The following is a 16,505-nucleotide window of genomic DNA, read 5'->3' on the forward strand; positions in this document are numbered from 1 at the left end:
GGAGCCCCAGGAGAACGTTCTACCTAGACGACAGGCTCATTGACGACCTAGAGGTAAGACACAAAGGGCTTAGTTGTAGAGTGGAGGTTTTGCAAGCCCGTCGAAATGAAAGTGGGAAGGCAGAATACCAGGTACATTTCATTGGTCACCCAAAGAAGGAGGATAAATGGGTAGCCGAGAAGTTCCTGAGCCGTAAGCTGATTGAGAGACATAGGCCAAGCAGGAAGGTAAAACGAGGAAAGAGAAGGAGCTAAAGGTAGGAAGGTATGTGATAGTAGCTTTTTCATTTTTACTAGATAATATTATTATAATTATTAGAGATAAGTACGAAGTAATCTAAAAGCTTACTATAGTCAGCCTACCATAGTATAATTACCACGATATTTAAACATTCTCTGTCAAATTCATCTCTTAGAGATATCTTTATCCATGGCAATACTAAAGTAACATATTAAAAGAGCTTACCCTTACAGGTACCATACAGTCTTACATTATATACATCCACTAATCAGAGTTCCACAATGCTACATTCTAAAGAGACATTCATAAGATACGCTACAAAGGGCTTAGCACATAGATGATAGGGTAGGATATACTTAAACCTTTTTCTTTACATAGTAAGTTTAAGTCCAACCAAATGACAGATAATATAATAATGCAGCACATTAAACTTAGTAATATCTTAAACAACTATGCTTTTTCTAATATCAAGCACAATAGCATATAGGCAGGCATCGTCACATCCCGCATATAAGCATAGGTGTTAAGAAATGGCACCGCTAAGCCTACCCCTATTCATTACTCAGCCTTTTAATAGTGCCAATCTAGCAGATAGATATTCTAAGCTAAACTTCCTAGATAGATTTCACCTCAAATGCTACCAGGGACATCACTGTACCAAGGCAGCATGGGTAGTATTGCCGCTGGGGGAGAGAAGATGGCCTATCAATTTATTTCACTTAGGTGAGGTATCTCTATGAGCTTATACCAGAATGGCATACTCACCTATCAATATATATTAACCTATCCCTCAAGACAGAGCTCATTGCGTGATGCGCTATGGATTCCCTGACAAAAAACCGCCCGCTGCTCCGGCGTACACAGGACTCATGTGGGTATCGAGACAGCCAGCTGATCACCACCACTGCTACGTCTTCCTGCACCGACCCCTCGCAGCACCTTGATTTTCCGTCGTTTCAACTCATTTTCGTCGTTGTCGTCATTATCATCATTATCATTGTCATTGTCATTGTCATCAAGCCTCCTCTTGACCCCGCCTTGTTGACGGTCCTCGTCTTCCCCTTCTCGTCGCCGATCCTTGCTGGACTTTTCTGTTGTTCTTGGCATGCTCGCGAACATGCGCTGCAGGAGTCGATCGCGGAGAGATTGGTGTGGTGTCGTGCTTATCTCGTGCCGAACCACTTGGAATATGCTGCCGCTGCCGCTGCTGTTGGCGACGCCGTCGCGGCCGACAGACATGGACGCATTAAGGCTAGGCTATGCGAGCTTGTCGAGAAGCGATGTGGGAATGTCGGCCACGTAGAGCTGCATCGTGTCTTCGTCCTCTGTGTCGCTGACAATCAACCGAGCCTGCCGAACCGCCAAAAAAAGAAAAAGAGGGTTAGCTGGTGTTTGTAACTGATCTCAGAAAGCCACGCGACGAGGTCGGGGACGGAGAACTCGGCAGCAGCACGTGAGAATGGCCCTTTTCATCGAGGTGTAGGCCTTGTCACAACCGGGGGAGGGGAAGGGAAGGGGGAATGGGGAATTCGACTCACAGGAAAAGTCTCATTACGCGCTGCTGAGTCTGATCTCGAGGTGTACATGTCCTCCCATTCCTTCTGGGCCTGAGCCAGGGCAAGCAGCACCGCAACGATGTATGGGTCGCAGAGAGGGTCGGCGGGGGTAATTCGGCGAAGTTGGGTCTGGTAGAGTGTAGTGACCGGCAGGTTATTCCTCCCGTGTCGCCGCCGAGGCTCGGGGAAGACTGCTTTGCGAAGCTTGGTGATGTGCGGGCCCCGGTCGAGCCAGGCAGCCGTCGGAAAGAGTGGGAAATTGGGATTGGGACTGGAGGATTGATGTTGCGGTGATAGTTGACGAGCACCTGCCAAAGAGGAGACATGGAACCGACGTCTTCCAGGCTCTCAAAGGTCATAGCATGAGTGTTTTCTGGGGCGCACTGCTACGCTTTGATCCCACAGCCTGGTTTCACCTACAAATCAATTCAGCCTCATCACACATTCGTTACTTTGAGCCAGTAACAGGCTGGGAATACCGGCTACCTGGCAAAATAACATCTTTCCCTAAAACCAAGCCACGTAAACTTCGATATGCTGATATAGGGTTGTTTATTCGCAATATTATCCTAATCAGTGCCGCACAGCAGTACCTACGGTTATTAACCTTCAAGATCCCTCTCTCATGTGTCCAGGCCATCGAAGCCGGTCAACGAGTCTCACTACATCGTCGTCGAAACAACCCGAATCCTGAACCTTGCCAGGACAGACGATCGTATCACCATGTTTCGCTATCTCGGGGCGCTGATACAATGGCTCAATCCGTAATATATACTCATTTAGGATCAGAAACGGCTGGTACACCCCATCTCCTCTCCTCCTCTCCTCTCTTTCGTTTCGTAACCCAACGTCTCGTTCGGTTTGTTCGCCAAGTCCTCTGAACTCGTCTCCCTTCCGATGGACACTGCGCATCTTGCATCCCCCCCGACGCAGCGTTTCTCTCGCCGGCCTGCTGCTCTGCTGTTTCCGACGTGCCAATCGAGCTCGGCGTAGTGTCGTCTATAATCAGCGTTTCCGTGACGTAAGTGCCTATTAAGATTCAAGTAAGGAAACTGTTAAGTTGCTGTGGTTGCTGTGGTTCTTACAGTTGCGAGACATCTAGAGTTGGGCCAAGGTAGGTTATGTCAGATGATTCATGACCAGTCTGTGCCGACTTCTGTGCATGTGTCTCTATCTCTATACAGCCAGTTGCTATTTGGTTAGTAATTCTAGCCCAGTACAGCAAGCATTACACCTACATAGATGTGGAGAGCCTAGACCTTTCGCCTCGCCTTGATTCAAGTTTCTTCCTTGCGAGGTTGTGTCGTGTCTAGCCTCGACTAGGAGACCTTCGAGCTAAGCCGTTGTCCCATATCCAACCCCCCTTATTTTCTAGCAAACCTTGCACTCGGATTACATAGTACATAATTTTAAGTCATTTAAAAGCTTCTTAGTGCAGAACGCATAGAAGCTGACCCATTCATTCTGCAACGCACTGTAAGGTATACAGCCAAGATAATACCTGAACTAGAATGTCCTGAATCTACGGTTTTTAATTTGAAATACATTCTTCGCCAATACACACTTAACTCCGTGCCCTATTCAAACGCACAAACTATTTATAAACACTCGGTTATTCGGTTCCCCGTTCAAGTCAAGAGGCCAGGAGGCCAGGAGGCAGTTGAATAGGGTAACCCGGAGCATGGCTCCAATATTTTACGTATACATGGATTCAAGTCCTGACAGGTCTAAGCTATGACCAGATTCACATAAATAATCAACTTGAGTAGCCATACCTAAAGTCTATGTGGCAAATTCATTTGTCTACTCTTGCACAGATCATATGAGACTAAATTAGGTGTCAAGGATACTAGCCACCAAGTTCGCTTCACTCCGGGGCTAGTGCTCCCCTATACATATACTTCATTACTTTGTCTTCGGGTTACCCTTTTCGTCGAATTTCAGAACTCTTCTAGCACAGGATATGGGGGTATAATCATATGTATTTTATTCGCCTACGTGCCTAGGCAAATTATCCAAATCGCAGGAGACGTCAAGAGTCGTGGTAATTATTGTCCCAAGAAAATATATTTCATCTCAAATATCTGGAGCTGAAGCTTTGTACGGTTCTCTTACATGATGGATATCTACAGCGTAATAAAATTCGAAATAGCCTCCAGTTCCAGCACTCTCCAGCTATCTATAGGAGTTTGCCATGTAATATCTAGGCAATGCAAAAGTAAGGGACGTAATAAAGCTAGTACGTGATGGGTATATCGCATATGTTTAGCCGCGGTTCTCGACGAAAACGCCGCCGTGGGCCTTCTCAACATCCGTCGACAGAGAGGCCGATCCAGATCCACCGCCCTCGTGGTGCTCGGGGCGCCCAATGTGGGCCTTGTGCTCATCCGTCTCTTCGTAAGCGATAAGTAGCTCGCCGTTCTTGCCGTAGCGGCGGGGCTCCTTGTCAGCTACGTCTACGACCGTAAAGTAGCCCTTAGCACCGTGTACCTTGTGGAAGATGGTGTCCATTTCCTCAAGTGAGCGGTATGCCGTCTCAGGGAAGAAGAAGTAGACCGACGGTACCATGAACGCGTTGATTACTGCGAAGATGATGTAGGTCTGATATCCAATACTGTTGAAAGCTATGGGTGTAATCATAACAACGAGGAAGTTGAAAATCCAGTTGGATGAAGTAGAGAGCGCGTTGGCGGGCGCACGGGTCCGGAGAGTTGTGATTTCAGCGGGGTATAACCAAGCTAAAGGAAAAGGAGAAGTTAGTCACATAATATATTCCAGCAAACGTTTCCGCAAGTATGTGTTCGTGGAAATACACCATAGGCCCAAAATAAGGTTGGAGTGTTTTACAAGATCCGTGAGACATCACGTAGAAACTAAAATATACTTACTCATTCCGAGCCAGCCAATGGCAAAAAATGTGTTGAAAACGAATAGAAAGGCGATGGCAACGCCCTGAGCTGCTTTGTTATCAGGTGCAGAGTTTGCGCCAGCTAAAATAGCCATGCTAATAGCTTGGCCGGCGGCACCGAAGAGCATGAGCTTCCGGCGTCCAACTTTTTCAACAAGGAACACGGCAGGCCATGAAGCAAGGAAGTATTCCGTGCCGTTGATCGCCGCGAGTAGTCGAGCCATGAAGTCGCTCATACCGAGTCCGCTGTAAATTACTGGTGCATAATAACTAATCAAAACATCCCGTGTTAGCTTTATAACCCTATAATTCTGGATCTTTTACTGTTATTTTTCGAGTGAGTCGAAATAATAGGGTCATCGCAACTTACTACTGAGCGTTAGTTACTGTATACTTGGAAACCGTTCTAGGAGGTGGGGGATGAAAGTAACAACACGGGGCGTTTTTATACATACCGTGATTAAATTAATGCCTGAGATTTGTTGGAACATTTGGTTTACGAAAGCAAGCAAGGTGCGATGCAAGTTCCTGTCCTTGTCCATAGTAAAAAGGTCGCTAAAGCTGCCCTTAGACATCTCGAGGACGGTGTCCTTGATAGCAGTAAACTCGCTTTGTACTTCTTGGGAGTCGACCGTGGTGTCTCCTAATGCAGCAAGGACTTCTCTGGCTTCGTCTTCGCGGTTCTTTAGGATCAGCCATCTTGGGGACTCGGGCAAATTCCAGATGAAGGCTAAGATGAACAAGCAGAATACGATTTGGAAGGCGAGCGGGAATCTCCAAGCGACACTGCTGTCGATGAAGCTGAAGCCGAGATCAATCCAGTAGCTGACCATAATACCACATGTAATTAGAGCGCCTTCTATCATGACCAGCTTGCCTCGCTTGTGGGCGCGAGAAGTCTCCGATTGCCAAGTGGGAACAGTTGATGTGTTACCTCCGTTTCCGAGTCCAGTGATTACACGGCCGATGATGAAGTGAGGGAGCGTTGTAGCACTGGTCTGTAGAATGGCGCCGATGACCATGATTGAAGTACCGAGAATAATCATTCGCCTTCGACCGAGGGGGTTGGAGATAAAAATAGTAGTAACCGCGCCGACAAAGCACCCTAAGTTGTATGCTGCAACAGCGATACCCTGGGTTGAGGCTCGCTTTGCTTGTTCTATCGTATCTATATTCGTGGCGTCTGGATTTATATCCGGGAAAGCCTCAAGAAATTGATGCATTGTGAGAATACCGCCCATCACTCCCTGATCTAAGACATTGTTAGGTTATTTAAGTAGCGCTTATATGGGATGGAGATATCTACCATATCCAAAAAGTAAGAAATCACATCCTGCAATTATGCCTATGGCATAGTTGAGCCAGTGGCCTCGAAGGCCGAAATATTTATCCATGGTGAATATGTCAAATGTAGTTGGCTTCGAGGTGGTAGGTGAGATTGGGCCAAGTCGAGATGACTCAATAATTTATATAGGAAGGCTCCTCGGCTTAGAGGCTGGTGAGATACAAGGCCCAAGATCAATCGCGCGACGTAGATCTATGCGCCGATGACCTTCTATTTATATTGGTCCCACGTCGATGTCGATCAAGCTGCGGGACTAAAGAGACTAAAGATGTTCGGCTATAGTCAATGCTCGTAATAATCTACCCGAGGACCAAGCAACAACGGGAGCATAGGTAGGTACTTAAGTATAACCAACAAAGACAATTAGGAAAGCAAATTTACGGTTTGAGGCAGGCTGGCAACAGATGATATATATACTCGGCGGTAGGTCAGACGGTTAAAAGATATACATAGACCGCTACACGGCAACCTTGGAACTTTTTCCTTCATGTCAACCGCCAACCCCAACCAACCCACGAGTGCAGAAAGCCGGGGGTGGAACCGGGGTCTCCAAACTAACGATGTACCCCAAAGTACGGAATTGGTAGGAAGATAAATGGAGACTTATGGCGCTTAGTGGGGCACCAACCAAGTCGGGATCTACGTGAACGGAATAGCGCCCTCGGCCTCGTGCCTTAAGTGGCGGTGCGCTGATGTGGAATGTGGAGGAATTGTGGAGGACCTGAAGTTTTGGAGGTTTTCAAGTTGCTTGGGCAATTTGGGGTAGTTTCTCTATCTCTATGCTATAGTAATGGTATAGTACTTCCAAAGTTGTATAGTATTTTAGTTGGTTAGGTACATGTATGTAAGTACTTGCCTAAACTAAGATGGCGAGGTGTTAGTCAAAGCGGAGGTCCTGATAGAAAAATCGGGCTTTGGATGATTCGATGCAAGCACGGCCGCCACTATATGCAGGTCAGATCGCAACATCTCATACATGTAATCGGTCTAAGCAAAGGTAGGTAAACTTTTTTTGAGGGGAAATGGCTTCAGGGGCCCGACCCCAGAAATCATATTACCCATACCTAACCCCATTCCAAAAGGGGTCCCCCGCAAAGTGACCCAAACATAGGTACCTAGCTGACGACTTCGGGAAAAGGGGCCATTGGTAACGCTGGTATGCGACCAACGTTTTTGGCGGCGACGCTAGAGAAATGCTAGAGAGATTATTCATCAACGGATTTCCTAACTCGGTAACCCGAAGCCGCGCTCGTCGCATTGGAAGCCCATACTATTCTATAACCAAGGATATCAAGCAGAAAGCGGAAAACTTTTAACGTAAGTGCAAGATCAACTTTCGCGAAGAGAAGAGGCAACCCTGTATGACGGCTACTTAGGTAGGTTGTGAGAGGATGACGTCCGATCGGGCTAGGATGTTTCGCTCGTTATCGGGACCCCAACATCCGGATCCGGGTAACCTAGCGTAGGTAAGGACGGGGCTAACAGAATACTAGGATTAGGATATCCGGGGTTGAAAATGTGACTGATCGTTTTCTAACGGCAGAACTGCCAGGTACCTCAGTCAACTCGCTACTATCTACCTGTAGTTATTCGGATCCGGGATGACTGGAAATGAATATTAGAAATATTGAAGTCTTATTTGTCACTGTATTAGAAATTGGTATACATTGGCCATTGTCGTGCCGCAATGTATCTGTACTCATGGTCTCATTTCTATCTACACTATTAACGTTTTTGGATTTAGTATATCCTCGCATCGTGATGCTGCTGAATTTATAACCCGTTCTCGGTCTTGAACTTATCCCAACTTTCATTCAGGGTGGCAAATACCGTGGCGGCAATGAGTCTTACCTCCGTGCTTGCATCTTGAGGTAGCTATATAATACCTGTTAGTATTGAAGACGCGGCATAGATGTAGATGGTTATTTTATAGGAAATAGACAACTCACCTTATCAGGATGGCACTTAGCAATGGCTTTCATGTAGTGTATCTTGACCTTGTTCGCAACTACTAGCTCGTGCAAGCCGACCTTCTTCCATCCGCTGTTCTCCCATAGCACCTGATCAAGACTTCCGAGAAGGGCCCGTAGATTATCCCTTTTCCCGTCACGCCATGAAGCGATCTTCGCATCGACTTTCTCGCTAAGCGCAAATTTCTCATCATCAGCTGCCTCAGCTGCCTTATTAGCCTGCCGAAGGCGCTGCACAGCTTCCGAGCTTTTTTGCGAGTTGAGGTCCGATACGGCGGAGGGTTTCGGTCGAGGCTTAACCACCTGTGCCGGCTTCGGGGTTGGTTTAGGCTTGGGAGCAAGCGCTTTCTGACAGCGTTGTCGGCCAGCAATCGCATTTGCACCGCCAACGCCCGCCTCGACGCATTGCTGCCAAACGTTCCCAGCATCCGTCCACTTCTCCATTTGCTCAAGAGCCTCGGCTTTTCGGCTGAGCGCTTTGCCGTATAGATCTTTCATTTCGCGTGTTTCGCCATTAGGCAATGCAACTTTCTCGCCTTCGCCGTGAGAGGGCCCTATAATGCCGATCGCAGCATCTGCATCGCCAACAGCCTGTTTAGGACTCCCGGTTTTCAGTGCAGTGAGTGCGCGATTAGTAAGCAGAACAATGCAAATGGGGTGTGACTGTGGTATGCCGACTAGCGAATTTGTGTAACTTGTGTGCGCAGCGTCGTAATCCCCTCTTTTAAAATGGGCTGTTCCTTCGAGACGGTGCCGTGTAGAAGCTTCTAAAGCTGATGAAGGGATAGTGGGAACATTTCGAGTGGGCGGGGCTGGCCGTGGAGTGATGGGGTTTGAAGGGGCCCGTGTAGGCGGTTTAGTTGAAGGGGTTGATGACTGAGCGACGCGCCGGGGTTGAGATTGAGAAGGTTGATGAGAAGGCTGATCAAATAGTAGGTTCGGTTCGGATTCAGATGGCGGTGCGGGTTGAGGTGCTGCCTTTTTTCTCCTTGCAGGACTGACATAGGCTTGTGCGCTTTGTTCCTCAATATCTTGCTTGTTTAAGCGCACACGGGGATCTTGGGAACTTGGTGGTGCTGCTTGCTGCCATTTGGGTACCCCTGGGGAATGCGTGCGCGGTCGAGTGGGTAAGGCCGGGGATTGGTCTCTCGGTTCACTACGCAGACTTTGAGTAGGCCTGGACGAGTGTCTCTCTGGCCGTGCACCAGATTCTAGCATTAAAGCTTCGTCTGTGGTATTCTGAGACTCACGCTTTCCTGCATATGACTGATCTAAATGGGCTGAACGCATCCATTTTGGTTGGCTGGGATCGCCACCCTCTTGCTGGAAATCAGCAACTGCCTTTTGGACCTGCTTCTGTCCACTCTTCCAAAGGGAATTAGCCGTTTTGAAGAAACTGGAGCCTACTGCCGCGGCCCTTTTTGAGAAGTCGTCCCCAGAAACAGGCGACCGATTATCTCTCCGTGAAGGAGGATCACCTGTGTGGTCTCCACTCATCCACGCGGGATTGCCATGATTTCTAGAACGGTTATCGTCCCTCCTAATTCGTTCAGGAGCGGGTTCCGCAGGAGACTGGTTATTACGAGCTTGCCTATGTGCATCGTCCAGGAGCCACCCAACAGCTGCTTGGACATTCAAGCCTGCCCCGCTTTCCGTTAAACCTCGCCTTGCATTCTCAGCTGTGAAACCCATATCAACCAATTCCGCAACCGCCTTGTCAAATGGGTCAGAACTAGCTCCCCTTGGAGGCATTTCGGGCTCGGAGTCCGAGTCCGTGGCCTCGATAGGTCGACCTGGTTCTGGCTTTGGTTGGATAGCTTGGATTTTGCGCCGTACCTCGTCTACGGGTTTCCCAAGATCTCCTAGGAAATCGTCATCTTCGTCGTCATTAACCAATGGTTGTTGCTGTGGTTGTTTCTTCATCTGGTTCAAGCCGAAGGGGTCATCGTCATCACCAAGCTCGCCTCCACTCGAAGCCATAGGCTTATTCCACGCGCTGGCGTTAGTTAAGTCGAGCTGAGCGGTATTGGCTGGGGTACTCTTTCCAGATAATTGTTGCTCGGGGGGAGGAAAATGGCTGGCATTGTCAACTTTTGTATCTCTATTGAATGCAGCAAAAAGGTCGTCGTCATCGTCATTCTTCTGTCCAATTTGACTCCCTATCCCGCTACCGACTGATGGTGATGGGATAGCCGGGGAAATGGTTCGGGACGCAGGCGTAGAGCCCTGCCCAATATTGTCCCAAAATTGACCGCCACCATACTGTGATTGTAATTTTCGTCTGTCCTCCTCTTCTTTATGACGCCTTTGAGCTTCTAGTTGTTCTTGCCGCTCTCGGAGGCTTAGGTTGGCGTTGCTCTTGGCGCCCCCAAAGCTCACGAGACCACTAAAGCTATCGGTCGCCGGTTTGCCGGTTTGTGGTTTCGGGGCAGCGAAGCCGGAACCTTGGGTAGAGAGAGGCGTGGTTCGGCCGGAGGGCTGGGGGGATGGCGTCGGGCGTAGAGTAGAATAGAAAGAAGGTGGGTTCATGGGATTCATAGGGGGAGACTTGTTGGCCTCTTTGTTCGGGTTGGTCGAAGACCAATTAAGGCCGGAGAGATCGTCCATGGTCGCGCAGAAGGAATAGAAATATCGTTATATCAAGGACACCACATGATTAGGTTGCGATTAGGTTGCGCCTCTAACGGTCACGATGTTCATAGGAACTATCTGCATCAGCTGTCGCATTCGAATTGTTCCAACGTTACCTAATGGTTTGGTTAAAATGTGGCTGGTGCTTGGAGGTGGTGGATCACGAAGTGTGGCTTGTTATCTATTACATTACATCCATCACATTAGGTAATCAATGTCGCATTGGTACCTCCTCTTTCTTAGATTCCCTTTCCTTACCTCACCTTACCCATTTGCACTTGCATAATATGTTAGTGTTATGATGTAATTCTCGACTTTCTATAAAATCATGACTCTAGGATACATTTATTGCGACTCTGTAAATTACTGGCGCTATCCTAAAATCACTGGGTTGGTAGTATTAACCGTGTTCTGTTGTTTCATATTAACTAATCCATACTTAGGTAGCTTAGGATTTCCATGGTGTCGATCCCCCTTTTCCGCATAAGAGCCAAATTCAGTATAGGAGAAATATCCCTAAATTGAAGGGTTTCGCGGTAGAATTGATAGCGTTAGAATATCTACGTGATCCATGTGGCAGGTAAGATCATAAAGGGGCACCTACCTGTATCACCTCATCTAGGGGAGAAACTACATGTTATCAATGAGAATGGTTTAACAACTGGCACCGAGAGGATTATAGACATAATTACCTCTTACCTAGGTAAAGATATATGATATTTAATAGGATTGAGAGAAGGAATAGGTATCTAGGTACATCTGTGGACTTCCATACCCTTCTTCAGCTTTAATTGTGATGAGCTGAATTAGTAGCATTTGCGAGAAGGACCAATGATAGTACGCGCCTTGTACTTAAAGAAATTCCGGCGGGTAGATCATTTCGTCATCTTTTTCGTCCGTGACCTGACAGCCTGGATGCCTTGTGCGACTTTACCTGGCAAACCTTGCTTGCACCAATTACGATTCAAGCCGAATTTTGTGATTATGTTGAAGGGTTCTTACGTACTAGTGATTCTAGCTTCAGCTAAGGAATTTTTGACTATGGTCCTTAATCTACATTCCCAACCGAGTAATCATTAGATCAAATGTTCGCTTTGATTGGCTAACCTTATATGCTAGGGGCTGAAACTTGTTTCAGGAACCTAGATGTTCCCTTCTCTGTCCCTGCTTTACGTCGGGCCAATGTCATTGGTGTACCTGATAAGCAATCGCCAAAAAAAAAAAAAAAAGATCATTTATCATACATAGTAAGTCGTACTAGCTATTCTTTGCAGTACTCCGGGCAAGAGGTCCTTGAGCTTATGGAAATGAATCATAGAACACACCATATCACCCATCTTGTGCATTCGACTACTTGTATGGACTATGTAGGCGTATTTACTTCATATGAGGTACATGTCATTCCTGACGTGAAGCGAGAATCTTATTTGTATCCGGCGATGAGATTAGAAGCAAGCAGTGCTGAGAAGCGAGTTTAATCGGTAAGTTTAATTATCAGTATGTGGATAGACCATGAAGCTTGGATGAGCGATTAATGCGCATACTGCATCCACTATCAAGCAAGCACATGCCTCAAGGGTTCTCAATACTGTAATGAGAAATTTCCTAATAATATTACTAGCTACAAGGAGATCAGACGCCATGGTGATTTGGCAGACCGCCTATTATGGAGGACCGTGGACGGCTTCGTGCAGACCCCGATAGCGATGCCTAAGCAAACACTCGGTAAAGAACTATGGACCTACTATTCCGTATTTTATAATCGATTAGAGTTACGCCTCAGAAGAGAAAATAGAGATATTTTACGAGGTGCAGTTATTTTTGGCTAAATCCATCTCGCTGTGCCGTTCTCTGCGATGTAGTTTCTTTATCTGTGTACATACGGAATAAGTGCCCAGGTGATTGATCTATATATTAGGTACGTAGGTACATCGTTCGGCTGCAACCGCATCTTGCGCTGTCGCTTGGAAATTGGAGAAACGGGATCTGTACCTGCGTGGAACAGGCTAGGGTGTCACCCCTTCGCTCTTGTCCCTGAATATCTCCGGCCAATGAAGCGTTATTAAGAAAGAGCCCCTTGATGACATATCATCAGTGGTCAGTAGTGTACATACGCCTCGCGATCTGGCCTAATCTAGCTTCTCTGGTACCTACCTGGTAAAGCTGCTTAATCTTCTTTAGGTAGGAATGACGATCCTACAGGGTTTCCTAGAACCAAGCCTGTCATTTTTGCCAAGATCAGCAAAAAAAAAAAAAAACCCTTCTTTGCGCAACCACGAGAACGTTATCAAGTCAGCTTTCAGCGGCTTTTGGGAAATGCGCAGGACGAATATGATGCTACTGTATACAAAATAGGTGCAACATAGATGCTAATAACTGTGCGCATATGTGATTGTACAAGCCATTGTGATCTGATATGTGTAGAAATGCTTACGTACATATGTACCCCCTAAGTAAAAGGAGGTGCACAAGGTACCTGATGGTAAGTGCGACTGGCCTCTCTATTTCCCTTTTTGGATGTATCTATGTACCGGATAGTACCTACCCCGTACTGTCTCACGATGCCCAACACCTCCTTATCCGCCAATCCCCACCTACCCTCCTACTCCTTTACCCTTTGCCCTTTCTACGCGCCGCTATTTTCAATATCCTCTTTGCCTTCGCCGCCCTTCTTCTCGTCTTTCGTTCTGCTCCTCTTGGGACTTCACCCTCATCACCACCAAAGCATTTCGTTCATTATAACTCCCGACGGTTAACGTCACCCACGCTCTTTACCAATATTCACAGTAGTCTAGATCTCCATCTAGATTATTGGCATCATCACACTCTTTTCTTGTGTTGATCGCATTCATTTCGACTCTAAAAAATCAAGCAAACATTTGTTCCGTTTGGCATCGCGCGGCCCTGAATTTGGAGGCGAAAAAGGCATTTAGGTAGTCACCTTCGGAAACTGCCGTTCCCTGCATCTGGATTACTCGATATCAACCCTCGGATTCATTTTACGCCACTTGGCTTAAGTTACGCACAGGCCAATCAGATACTTACCGATTACAAGGGTTGAAGTTCTGATTGCTCTGGATAGCAAGTGTGTATTTGGCAAAAATAGTGAATTGGGGGAACCGAGGTGGAAGGAATTGGCGATAGCATCGGCGGCCTTGGGTGTGCCTTTCGGGAATTCAGTATACTGCAGCAAAAGGGCGCCAGTTCCTCGGCCCCCGCCAGTGAATTATCCGTATTGGCAGTAACTGAACGTTGAGACTGAACCATCCGAGCAGTCACAGCTGAACTACTGAACTTACACTCATCTGACTGTTTGCGCTTTGGTGCCTAGCGACCAACAAATCACTAAATCAAGCAACGAGATTGTGAGCCGGCTACACTTTTTCTTGCAACCCGACAAAAAAAAACAATTACAAGAACAACCCTTAGTCAAATAACGACTTCGCGCAGAACATTTTGATCAAATCGACAAATCTTCAAGTTGAATCTAACGATTGCAAAATGGCTTCTAAGGTTTTCTCTGCCTTCTTCCTCCTAAGCACCTTTGGAGATGTGTCAGCTTTCTGGCGCATGGAGTGTCATGGCCGCACAGGTCTAGCTCGTATTGATCCGATTATGGATGCTGGCGTGGTATCTCCTCATATCCATACCGTCCACGGCTCTTCTGGTATGCTCCTGTTATATTTGCTAATGCGCCTGCCTACCTGTCTTGCATGTTGGACATGAGGGATCTTTATTGACAATTCCTATAGGGTTTTCGCTCAGCTCTACTTACGATGACCTTGTGCAGGGGAGCTGCAGCTCGTGTGCCGTGAAGCAAGACAAGTCGGCATATTGGACCCCTGCGCTCTACTTCCAAGATAGCGAGACTAAACAGTTTGAGATCGTTCCCCAGGTTGGAGGGATGCTTGCGTAAGTCCTAGTGTTTGTTTCGTCGTTCTACCTGCTGCCACAAAGTCTGGTTATTTAGGTCGTATTATTTTATATATTTTGGGTGTATTATGTCATGGGCTACCCATACCATATCAACCAACCCCTATATCGGTTACCTATTTTTCATGATGCCGAGCGCCTGATGTTGAAGCTAATATGAAGAATAGGTACTATCTTCTGCGGGGAGATAACGTTACGGCTTTCCCGCCCGGATTCCAGGTGGTCGCTGGAAGCAACTATCGACGAGACTATACTGTCGGGGATCCAAAGTCACCTGACCCTCCTCAGTCTGACTGGGCTGCTCTCAAGCAAACTAGCCAGAATGACCTCGAGCAACGAGCAATCGGATACAATTGCTTGGATTACAAGAAGGAGCCCGAAGGTTCGCTACTCCGTCACTACTTACCCGACAAGGATTTCCTCGACGCAAACTGCCCTGATGGTCTCCGCATCGAATTGATGTTCCCATCATGCTGGAACGGTGATATCACAGCTGCGGACCACAAGAGCCATTTGGCGTATCCCAACTTGGTTGGAAATGGTGACTGCCCCGAGTCCCATCCGAAACGATTAGTTACTCTATTCTACGAGACTATCTGGGATACCGACAACAAACAGTTCAAGGGCCGCAATGGAGAATTTGTCGTTTCCAACGGTGACCCAACAGGTAAGCAGACAAACTCGAAGCTTGTATCGTAAAATACTAATATGTTTGGAAGGATTTGGCTATCATGGCGATTTCATGACTGGCTGGGACGTTGACTTCTTGCAGGAAGCTATTGACACCTGCACGAACGCATCCGGCAACATTCGGGACTGCCCACTCTTTATGAACAACGGACCTCTCCAAACTGACGAAGAACAAAATTCTTGTGAATTCGATGTTCCGCCAATGCTAGCCCAGGAAGATGGTTCTGCTCGCAACCTTGCAAACCTCCCCGGTAACATCCAGGTCCAGGCTGGTCCGCAGTCTGCCACCCCCGGTGCTGGCGATGCCAATCCTATCATTTCCGCCGCAACCAGCTTACTTGGTGGTTTCTTTGGTAGCGCCTCGTCGTCTACTACGTCCTCTAGCATCCCAGCTGTTACCTCATCTAGTGCATCTGTCGAATCGGTTCCGGTATCTCAGAATTTCGGTGCCCTTGCAGTGCCGCCGGCCGAGACGCCCTCTTCGAGTACGCCTCTACCTACTCCGCCAACGACCACTCCCGCCCCAGCAGTTACTTCGGACCCTGGTGTGTCATACGAAGTGGTTAGCACCCAGACCATTACGCGCGGTTCCCAAGTCGAAGTTGTGATCTGGAAAGAGCCCGTTGTATATGTAACGGAGGAGTCTATCACGACCGTAACAGTCGAATCCCCGGCGGTGAAGCCACGAAGATTCTATGGCAGACATGCCTTACAGCACGGACACCATGCTCGGAGGACTTAAAGATTAACAAAGCTACGCGTTCTTTTTTATTCGTTTCGGTGGAAATACTTGTTCGCCAATATGGACCGGCGATGATTTTTTGCATCATGTTTCAGGGTCTGATCCGATTTCACCCAGAGACTTTTTTTTAAACACGTTGTGGAGGTTCCTTGTGGAAAAGCAGAACATATGCGATGAGTTAGAATGGAAGGCATTGACGCAAATACGATTGCATTAAATTTCACCACCCGATGCATACTTCATGCCTGACTGAAAAGTGATATTGCATATGGGGTTCATATTTCGGCGTTCAGCGATCCGACTGTAGGGGCAGTGGGTCTAAATGGTCTGATTTGAAGCATACAAGCTGGCGTATTGAAGGTACTCGTTGCATTTTCGGGATGCATCTCTTCTGGCAAGAGATCTTTTCAATGTCCCTTAGCCTTGAGTTTTATACCCATCGATGAGCCATCTCAAGACAATGAAATGAATCAGTCCACCATATGTGTTC

At 47.3% G+C, this 16,505-nt stretch overlaps 4 protein-coding genes across 4 annotated transcripts; 2 read left to right on the forward strand and 2 right to left on the reverse strand.

Annotated features, from left to right (window-relative positions):
• Positions 1–1,107: 1,107 nt before the first annotated feature.
• Positions 1,108–2,172, forward strand: F4817DRAFT_364865 (uncharacterized protein; the record flags this gene model as incomplete). Its single annotated transcript, XM_049306803.1, has 2 exons — positions 1,108–1,600; positions 1,781–2,172. Coding segments are annotated over 2 exons (564 nt in total), but the record flags the coding sequence as incomplete, so codon positions are not given.
• A 1,590-nt stretch (positions 2,173–3,762) lies between these two features.
• F4817DRAFT_324174 (general substrate transporter) lies at positions 3,763–6,558 on the reverse strand. Its single transcript, XM_049301605.1, has 4 exons — positions 6,011–6,558; positions 5,161–5,956; positions 4,685–4,974; positions 3,763–4,534 (listed from the first exon to the last, which is right to left on the reverse strand). Exons 1-4 carry the CDS (start codon positions 6,096–6,098, stop codon positions 4,062–4,064), a joined length of 1,647 nt encoding a protein of 548 aa, XP_049163700.1. The 5' UTR covers positions 6,099–6,558; the 3' UTR covers positions 3,763–4,061.
• A 1,006-nt stretch (positions 6,559–7,564) lies between these two features.
• F4817DRAFT_86305 (uncharacterized protein) lies at positions 7,565–10,778 on the reverse strand. The gene is made up of 2 exons (XM_049307980.1): positions 7,999–10,778; positions 7,565–7,924 (listed from the first exon to the last, which is right to left on the reverse strand). Exons 1-2 carry the CDS (start codon positions 10,624–10,626, stop codon positions 7,823–7,825), a joined length of 2,730 nt encoding a protein of 909 aa, XP_049163701.1. The 5' UTR covers positions 10,627–10,778; the 3' UTR covers positions 7,565–7,822.
• Positions 10,779–14,151: 3,373 nt separating this feature from the next.
• Positions 14,152–16,015, forward strand: F4817DRAFT_355902 (uncharacterized protein; the record flags this gene model as incomplete). The annotated part of the gene is made up of 4 exons (XM_049305717.1): positions 14,152–14,317; positions 14,403–14,562; positions 14,751–15,250; positions 15,303–16,015. The coding sequence occupies 4 exons, from the start codon at positions 14,152–14,154 to the stop codon at positions 16,013–16,015; spliced, it is 1,539 nt and encodes a 512-aa protein (XP_049163702.1).
• Positions 16,016–16,505: the final 490 nt, after the last annotated feature.

This window comes from Daldinia loculata (genome assembly GCF_022478755.1).
Source record: "Daldinia loculata strain CBS 113971 unplaced genomic scaffold F4817scaffold_2, whole genome shotgun sequence".
NCBI lineage: Eukaryota > Fungi > Ascomycota > Sordariomycetes > Xylariales > Hypoxylaceae > Daldinia > Daldinia loculata.

What these genes read in the sequence shown, in the direction of transcription:
- F4817DRAFT_324174 (XM_049301605.1), bottom strand. Translation starts at nt 6,098, where the DNA reads ATGGATAAATATTTCGGCCTTCGAGGCCACTGGCTCAACTATGCCATA. An exon ending in TTTCTTACTTTTTGGATATG is followed by an intron (nt 5,957 to 6,010) that starts GTAGATATCTCC and finishes ACAATGTCTTAG; the next exon opens with ATCAGGGAGTGATGGGCGGT. An exon ending in CATTGGCTGGCTCGGAATGA is followed by an intron (nt 4,535 to 4,684) that starts GTAAGTATATTT and finishes CTTTTCCTTTAG; the next exon opens with CTTGGTTATACCCCGCTGAA.
- F4817DRAFT_86305 (XM_049307980.1), bottom strand. Translation starts at nt 10,626, where the DNA reads ATGGACGATCTCTCCGGCCTTAATTGGTCTTCGACCAACCCGAACAAA. An exon ending in CTAAGTGCCATCCTGATAAG is followed by an intron (nt 7,925 to 7,998) that starts GTGAGTTGTCTA and finishes GGTATTATATAG; the next exon opens with CTACCTCAAGATGCAAGCAC.